Genomic DNA, 8,535 nt, shown 5'->3' on the forward strand with positions numbered 1-8,535 from the left:
ACAGAATCGCACGGTTAAACTGATAAAATAAGGGCTAGGAATAATTAAGTTATATGTTTTTTCGGTAAATGTTCAGCAGAGCGGCTTTTCACGGGAAATGTCTTAAAACACTCGTTTTTAGTTCTACTTTACGAATATGTTAGGCGCGTGCTTTTAAAAACAATATTTTCGGTAAAGGTTCACGAGAGCGGCTTTTCCGAAAACGTGCACCAATTTTCACAGGAAAGGTCTTAAAAAACTCGTTTTTAACTCTACTTTACGAATATGTATGGCGCGTCTTTAAAATTAATATTTCCTTTGTTTTTATCAAAAAACATCGTATTTCCCGAATTGAAAAATTCACTTTTACACTTTACACGTCTTTAGATGTTAAAATTATACTTTCTATAAATTATGTACACGTAATTATTGCTGTTGTTTAGTTAATCAATAACAGAAATTGGTATTTATGTTATTTTTATAAAAATATAAAAACTTCACAATCACCTCACTTCAACGAAAATGGCAAGGTTATGTTCAAAATTATGGCATCACTGTTGTAAATTCGAATGGCCACTATTGATTCATGCACTGATCGTTTTCGAATTATCGATACTCTCAATATTCGAGACTGATAGAGAATTTGTAAAAATGAGAAATACATAATAGGAAAATTTATCATTCATTATTATTGTAGAAAGAAGAAGAATTTGGACACAGAAGAATTATGAACACCGGTGTTTTGGACCGACAGGGATATTTTTTTTCGAGCGCTCTTCTTTCGGCAATAATAATGAATTATAAATTTTCCTATTATGTTTTTCTCATTTTCAGCAATTCTCGATCAGTCTCGAATATTGAGAGTGTCGATATTTTAATTTATTTTTATTTTTCCAATTATTATTATTTTTCTATTATGTATTTCTCATTTTTATCAATTCTCTTTCAGACTCGAATATTGAGAATATCGATATTTTAATTTCTTTTTATTTTTCCAATTATTATTATTATTTTTCTATTATATGTCTCTCAGTTTTATCAATTCTTGATAAGTCTCGAATATCGAGAGTATCGATATTTCGAAACCGATCGCTGCTTGTATCACTAGTACCCAATTGAATTTCGAATAGTGATGCCATTTTTGGCGTAAATATCGTGCAAAATCATAATATTTCTTTTTGTTTTTATTACAAAAAAACATAAAAATAGGCAACGCGTCATACATATTCGTGAATCGGAATTAAAAACGAATTTTTTGAGACATTTCCCGTGAAAATTGGTGCACGTTTTCGGAAAAGCCGCTCTGCTAAACATTTACCGTTTTTTTCCAATTCTTTGGCATATTTTTTGGTTATACGGCTTCAAATCTCTATCTATAAGTGATTGAAAATAAAAACGATAGTGCACGATAATACAAAACTTCGAAGGCCTGGCAGCACTGCAACGTAAACAAACGCGAAAAATTGGAAAAAGAGGTTCGGAATGACATAAAGCTGTCAAAGTTGTTGATGCATACACTTTTTTATAACACACAGTTTTTACAAAAGTACAATTTAACAGAAAAATTGAAATAAATATAATAAATAGCACTTTAAAGTGAAATAAACTTAATATGAGTACTAGCGGTGATTCACAACCTTATTTGAATGATTTTATGATGCGAGACGATGAGGATGGCGTGTCAGGCGGTAAGTATTTGCTTTATTTGTTCACAACTGAATGAGGAAACAGAAAATTACAATATACAATGTTATACGTAGATGATGAATCAGATAACAAGCATAGCGGCGGAAATTATATGCTACGTGAACAGGATCGCTTCCTACCCATTTGCAATATTATAAAGATTATGAAGGTGCCTGTACCAGAGAATGGTAAAATCGCTAAAGACGCTCGAGAATGCATACAGGAATGTGTTTCCGAATTTATATCCTTTATCACTTCGGAAGCCATAGAGCGTAGTATAGCAGAAAACAGAAAGACCGTAAATGGTGATGATTTATTGTATGCGTTTGCCAATTTGGGTTTCGACAACTACGTTGAGCCATTATCTATGTACCTACACAAATTTCGTGAGGTAAGTAGATGTTTAACATGAAGTATATGATATAAATAATTATTTAGTTTACTGTCTAGTCAACCAAATCGGATCGTAATTTATATAGTGAGACAAATATGCTGCAAGATGATTCTTCAACTGAATTTCGTAAGACAGATCTGTCGTAAAAATAGCGCTTACCCAATTATACTATATCAATATATTTATTTAAATTGTTGAATTGGATTAAAAAAACATAACATAATACTGTTAAAGGCAACACTACACAAGTTTACACAATGTAAAAATGACACGCATGTATACACAATCATCTACAGCACCTTTATCTAGCAGATTATGACAAAATTGAGTTAAACATGCACTGTTCTATCACCAATAACCATTTACACATATTCAGTTTCAAAATTTATATTATTTATTAAAACAAAGTTATATTAAATTAATTCAAGTGTGTGTATATAAGTTGCGATGTTTATGTGAATGCTATATCTAGTAAGTTTAAAGTACAAAACAAACAAAAAATTTCTACAGCAATAAATGCGGACAACAGTAATACAACTATCATAACAACAAAAGCAATGACAACACATACTGGTGCATTAACAATAACAACAAATGCTATCAACCACACAACTGCATCTGTAGCCAACACTATTAACACCTATTCGGATGTGAAATTGTTTGAAATAATCGAAGCAAACCAGCACCAACAGCAAACACATCATCAACAACAGCAGCAGCAGCGTCAACAAAATGGTATTCATAGCATCACTATAACTCCAACAACAACCACATCAGCTGTGCCACTAAATTTATTAAGTACCGGTTGCAATCAATCAAGCAACATAACTCCAGTTGGTACATCCAATACACTGAACACAACAACATTAGGCTCTGTACGTCGGTCGGCGCGTCTACAAACTCGTCCTACTCAACTGCCGATAGTCACAACAGTGGCGAACGAGACGCCTGGCGCTATAATGAATGCGGATCAAATGATATTCTTTGATGCTAACGAATTGCATCAACATGTTTTGCAGCAACAACAACAACAGCACCATGTTAATGGCAATAATAATTATATGCATATGTAGAGCATAATTAAGCATTGATATTGTCGATGTAACGAATTTATTGTGGTCATTCTGTTTTAATTGCGTAAGTGGTAGAAGCTAGAACGAACTAAATTAAAGTGAAAAGCCTAGAAGAGCGATGGTTTCATTTATAAATGAAATATTTTTGTGAGACTTGAAAAAAATTACTATATAATTGTTTTAAAGTGTTACATAATTATATTATAATTTTTTACTTAAAAAATTCTCTTCAAGAGTAGTAGTTGAGGCGATAATTATGTACTTTTCTATAGTTTTGTTACTTATAATTTTCTAAAGTGTGTTTAGGTTATGGTTGAGACAAATTGTGTGTTGTCACAAAACTAATAAATATTTTGTACGCAGCGAACTTTTTTTTATAAAATGAAAATATTAACTTTAGTTATATTCATAATAAATATATAAATATAAATATTTTGTGTTCTTTCGAATTTACATAGAAATGTCGGGTCTACGCAATGTTTTCTGCCACTGCCAGCAACAAGAACAACTCTATTGTAGTAAAGCACCACCTAGAAAGCCATTTGTGTAGAATTTACCGTTGATAATTAAAAGGATGAAGTAAAAAATATTGATCTGGGTGGTAGACATAAAGTGATGAGCAAGACAAAACGTTAACTTCGATTGTTCCCAATCTAGAATACTCCCACAAATTAATTTTCCTTACAAGTACTTTGATGTTGTTGTAACAGTTATCAAATGTACAAGTACTTAATTTTGAGCGTTCAGTTTGTCTGGCACCTTCATGCCAAAGCGGTTCGATTTCGTCGGTTCCGACAAATGAGCAGCTATTGACGGAGAAAAGATCATGGGCGCAGCTTCAAATCGTTAATTCAAAACCTTAGGAACAAATTCGCGCATGTGTAAGCGGACAGATGGACATGGCTAACTCTGCGCAGTTCGTAATGATGATCATTTTACAAAAATAATTTTTTTACAAACCTAACCATCACACCACCATACAAACGGATTGGATGCGAAATATGGATCATAAAAATATATGTGTAATAGGCTACTAAACTACAAGTACAATAAATCAAAATTCTCATACCAAATATTTAAATTTTACAAACATTTTATTTCAAAAAAATATTTATTATCCTCTGAAGACACTTATCTCTAAAGTAAATATATGTATGTGTGTATGTGTAAATCTATAAAAAACGCACGCAACTACAAGCTAGCTACACTATAGTGTGAGTAATTGTTACACAATATAATAAACAATGTGGAAATTTAATTACTACAGTTTTTTAGTAAGAAATCGCAATATTTTAGCATATCGAGTAACAGTATAACCTATTGGCTTCGCAAAACATAATTTTCATATACAATTTCAGCATAACTAGTATATACAAAATCGAATTCGTTAACTATGAATCATATAACAATTTAATTTAATTAAAAAGATAAATTATTTGTTATTTGTTTTGAATTTCCGATAAAACCTCTGGTACATCAACAGTCTCAGCATTCATGTTATCATCACCTTCAGCAGCATCATCATCATCTGGGTCGGCCGGTTGTGGTTCGAACACGACGCGTCCACGTATGACACGTACGCGTGGACCAATCGCACGCGTATTCAATTCAAATTGACCACAAGTTTCCGGACGTGTGGCACGATGCATACTTAGACCGCTGATACAGGAGAATTGTTTGTTACAGCCGTAACATTTGTAACGTTTCATGCCAATGTGGCGCGACAAATGTGAAATGAGCGTTTCCCGATGCGTGAAACTTTGTGAGCAAATCTAGAAGGAGTATATGTATGTTATTGAAATTACAAAAATAAATATATACTATGTATATTAGTATGCCCGTTATTTTGCCGTTAGACGTTTGCAAAATACAAGAATCATTAATGTAAGAAACAACGAACAATTTAATGTATATGATACTAACCTCGCAAACGAATGGACGTTCGCCGGTATGCGTGCGATGATGTACAGTGACTTGACCGCGTGTGCGAAAACGTTTATCACAGTAGTTGCACTTATGCGGCAATACGCCGGTATGTATGGTGCGATGACAATTCAGCGTGCTGGTCGAGAAGAAAAATTTGTGACAGACATCGCATTCGTGTTGTGGATTTCGACCACAACTATTACGTAAATGTTCTCTGATCATAGATCGCGTTGAATAGCGGCGGCTACATTTCGGACAAATGTAACCTTCAGGATTAACTTTGGGTTTGCTTCTACATCGATTGCGGGTTAAGTGGGGTGAACGTGGTCTTGGCGGCAAGTCTGTAGGTAAACGATTATTAATTAGGAAAAGAAAGCACTGAAATATTTTTAACGATTTTCGCTTTTATTACATACCTCCATCTTCTCGGTAAATACGTAAGGATGTTGCATTGCTGCTACTGTCGCTAAAAGTGGCTGCCGATAATGCATCATCGTATTGTAGCGTTATCATATCCTCATCGAACTCAGTTTTAATATTCTCGGTTTTTATGTCAATATTTTGTGTTATCATTTCAGCATCTTGCTCACTTTTATGCACTATCACATCATTTAGTAGTTCCGTTAAACTTATTTCTGTATTTGTTTTAGTTATCGACTCTAGCTTAGCGGCGGCAACCACTTTATTCAACGGTGGCACTTCAACTTGTTGTATCTCAAATTGCCTATTGTTAGTGGCATCCTTTTGAAAATTAAGTGGCGTTTCTGGCAATTGCACGCGCTTTTCAGTTTTGGCGAGCAATGATACTTGCGGCGTGGTAGCTTTGGGCGGTGTACGCTTTGTGGTTCCTTGCTGCAAGGGATTGTTAATGGCCAACTTAACCAAAGTCGGTTGCGTATCTTTGGGTAACATCTTTACGATCTTGAAATTCGACGATAATTTTAACATTTTTGGCATCTGTTCACTTTTCGGTGAAACTTTTGCGATTTGTGTCGCATTCGTATTTCTTTGTTGTAATGCCACCGATGATTTCAGTAGCGATTGAGGTGAAGTTGCGGGTGTCGTTTTTTTTATTTTGTCTTCGCCTGCCTTATTTGCTAAGTTAAAGTACTTTGGCACACTTTTAAGAGAGAATTTGGAGGTAATACGTTGTGCCAGTAGGTGACTCAAGGGATTTGTTTTAACTTCTTGTTTCGGTGTAGATGCCACATTTTCACTTTCACTTGCGGTTGGAGTTAGCAATTCCTTACGTATGCGTAATTTGAGTGGCGGTCCAACCCGTTCTTCTGTTGCTTGAGAACTTTTATTGATTTCAGTGCTATTTGTAGATTCTCTCTTAACTTTGACTGGAAAATCAGGTAGAATCATTTCGTAATCGACAGGTTCTCTCTTAATCTCAACTGTATCATCTTGTATTTTTGTGCTAGATTGCTGCTCTGCACTTTTGAATAATGTTGGTTTCAATCTTAATTTCAAACCGGCAGGTGCGTAAGTGGTAGCTGTTGACATAAGAACATATTTTGTTAATAAATGCTCATCTAGCTTTAACAAAAACAAAAAAATTTTAACTTTGGCTGCACCAAGCTATACCTTTCACTGGTGTATTTTTGTAGCTTAAAAAGGTATAGAAATATATTTATCTTAATTTTTTTGGAGATCCTAAAGATGCCTTGAATAATGATCTATGCCAAATTTTGTGAAGATTTCTTTTAAAATAAAAAAGCTTTTTATACAAGGAATTGAGTTCGATCGGCTAGTTTGTATGACAGCTGTAAGCTATAGTTGTCCAATATCGGCGGTTTCGATTGATACCTCAAAAAATGAGAGTATATATAGATAGACAGACGGACATTTCTAAATTGACTCAGTTAGTGACGCTGATAATTATACAAATATACGTTTCCTTCTTTGTGCTACGCACTTCGCGGCCAACTTAATACAGTGTATATTAAGTTTACTTTGGAATAACTACTTACCATTTTTAATTTTATACGAGCTGGTTGTAAGTACTTCTTCTATGCTTTTTGTCAGCTTTGGCGTTTCATTGAGAATGCTGATCATACGTCCACATCTATCGGGTAATGATTGCCAATGTTCGTGCAGCTCAATCTTACTTATGAACCAGTCTCGGCACATAGAACAAACTAAACGTTTCAATTTGCTATGCATGGTTTCTTTGTGTTGACACATTTGTTCGAAGGTTTGGAATTTATGATTACAAACCTATTGAAATGATTGTTTTAAATGATTTTTAATGTAAATGTTTTCTTTAAATTAAGTATATAATCACTTACATCGCATTTTAAATGTTTTATATCATGTACATATTGTTCATGATTCTCACATTCTTCTAGTGAAGAAAACCAGTTGTCACATGACTTTCTAGTACAATATAAACGATTCTTTCTATGCTGTTCCATGTGTTGTCTATAATGGATTTCTTCAAAACAACGTTTCAAGCATATTTTGCACATATACTTTTTAGTTCTGCGATTACACATGGGGCCATTCTGTTTAAGTTTTGGCATGTAGGCCAACTCTGTGTTATTTGGTGATAAATCAGTTGCCGTTATAGTTATAATATTTTCATGCTCGTCTACTACTTGAAAATCGTTTGCAAGTAGGTTTAGCTGATCTTCTTCCGTGGGAGTAACATTGGTAGAGTATGGCAAGCTTTCAGACATGTTGCAATCCTCAGCAATATATAAGTAATCATCTACGGGCTCCTCTATAAAAAATATATAAAATATTTTAACTAACTTAATAACAATTTTAATAATAATCGTTAAATACAAATTCACTCATGAATAACAAATTGTGATACATGGCAACACAGTCGCAACTGAATGCGTGTAGTAAAATAAAACCGATGAAATAATTAGCTAATGAATATCAAGCAGCAATTTGCGTTTGTGTTAGCAATTGCTTTGGTTATTAATAATAATTTAAAAACGAACTGACTTGCTGCAAAAACTCACCCTTCACTTGCACATTTTGAGCCATGCTTGCTGAACTCATTGAATTCTGTTGGTTAATATCATCATCGAATTCTGTTGCTTCCGCATTTGTATATTCGTATAAATCTGGCTCAACTTTAATTGTAACATTAGCACTGAAATTGCCCGTATTTACAGCTTTTATAAGGCTATACGCCCTTTTGTCGCTAACATCAAAAGAACCTTCATTACTTCTGCTGCTTTGATTAGTGGCGTCACACTCAGTATCGTCCATTTCCGCAGCGTAGATTATCTCTAGCGGTTCTTGTTTTATTTGCACCATCTCCTCAGCCATTACCGTTAATCTTTGTTACTATTTTCAATGTGATAAACAAACACTTTAATGTACCGACCAAGTAAATTATTTAAACACGCATTACAACATAAGAATTACTGATTTATTATTATAAAAAATTTTACGGTGAAGCTTCCATCAGCACACAATTTTAAACCGCGAGAATGTGTGAGTTTCATGGGCGAT

The 8,535-nt window shown here is 33.9% G+C and overlaps 2 protein-coding genes across 2 annotated transcripts; one reads left to right on the plus strand and one right to left on the minus strand.

The window, feature by feature from the left end:
- The first annotated feature begins 1,417 nt into the window (after window positions 1-1,417).
- On the plus strand, window positions 1,418-3,533 carry LOC120767264 (transcriptional activator HAP3). The gene is made up of 4 exons (XM_040093135.1): window positions 1,418-1,667; window positions 1,740-2,056; window positions 2,116-2,185; window positions 2,570-3,533. The coding sequence occupies exons 1-4, from the start codon at window positions 1,592-1,594 to the stop codon at window positions 3,130-3,132; spliced, it is 1,026 nt and encodes a 341-aa protein (XP_039949069.1). The 5' UTR covers window positions 1,418-1,591; the 3' UTR covers window positions 3,133-3,533.
- A 674-nt stretch (window positions 3,534-4,207) lies between these two features.
- LOC120767262 (zinc finger and BTB domain-containing protein 38) lies at window positions 4,208-8,535 on the minus strand. Its single transcript, XM_040093130.1, has 6 exons — window positions 8,037-8,535; window positions 7,353-7,786; window positions 7,035-7,281; window positions 5,475-6,557; window positions 5,056-5,399; window positions 4,208-4,904 (listed from the first exon to the last, which is right to left on the minus strand). The coding sequence occupies exons 1-6, from the start codon at window positions 8,347-8,349 to the stop codon at window positions 4,572-4,574; spliced, it is 2,754 nt and encodes a 917-aa protein (XP_039949064.1). The 5' UTR covers window positions 8,350-8,535; the 3' UTR covers window positions 4,208-4,571.

This window comes from Bactrocera tryoni, chromosome 2 (assembly GCF_016617805.1).
Source record: "Bactrocera tryoni isolate S06 chromosome 2, CSIRO_BtryS06_freeze2, whole genome shotgun sequence".
NCBI classification, from domain to species: domain Eukaryota; kingdom Metazoa; phylum Arthropoda; class Insecta; order Diptera; family Tephritidae; genus Bactrocera; species Bactrocera tryoni.

What these genes read in the sequence shown, in the direction of transcription:
- LOC120767262 (XM_040093130.1), bottom strand. Translation starts at nt 8,349, where the DNA reads ATGGCTGAGGAGATGGTGCAAATAAAACAAGAACCGCTAGAGATAATC. An exon ending in CTCGTATAAAATTAAAAATG is followed by an intron (nt 6,558 to 7,034) that starts GTAAGTAGTTAT and finishes TTATGTCAACAG; the next exon opens with CTACCACTTACGCACCTGCC. An exon ending in TATTTACCGAGAAGATGGAG is followed by an intron (nt 5,400 to 5,474) that starts GTATGTAATAAA and finishes GTTTACCTACAG; the next exon opens with ACTTGCCGCCAAGACCACGT.
- LOC120767264 (XM_040093135.1), top strand. Translation starts at nt 1,592, where the DNA reads ATGAGTACTAGCGGTGATTCACAACCTTATTTGAATGATTTTATGATG. An exon ending in ACCTACACAAATTTCGTGAG is followed by an intron (nt 2,057 to 2,115) that starts GTAAGTAGATGT and finishes TTTACTGTCTAG; the next exon opens with TCAACCAAATCGGATCGTAA. An exon ending in TGATTCTTCAACTGAATTTC is followed by an intron (nt 2,186 to 2,569) that starts GTAAGACAGATC and finishes AAATTTCTACAG; the next exon opens with CAATAAATGCGGACAACAGT.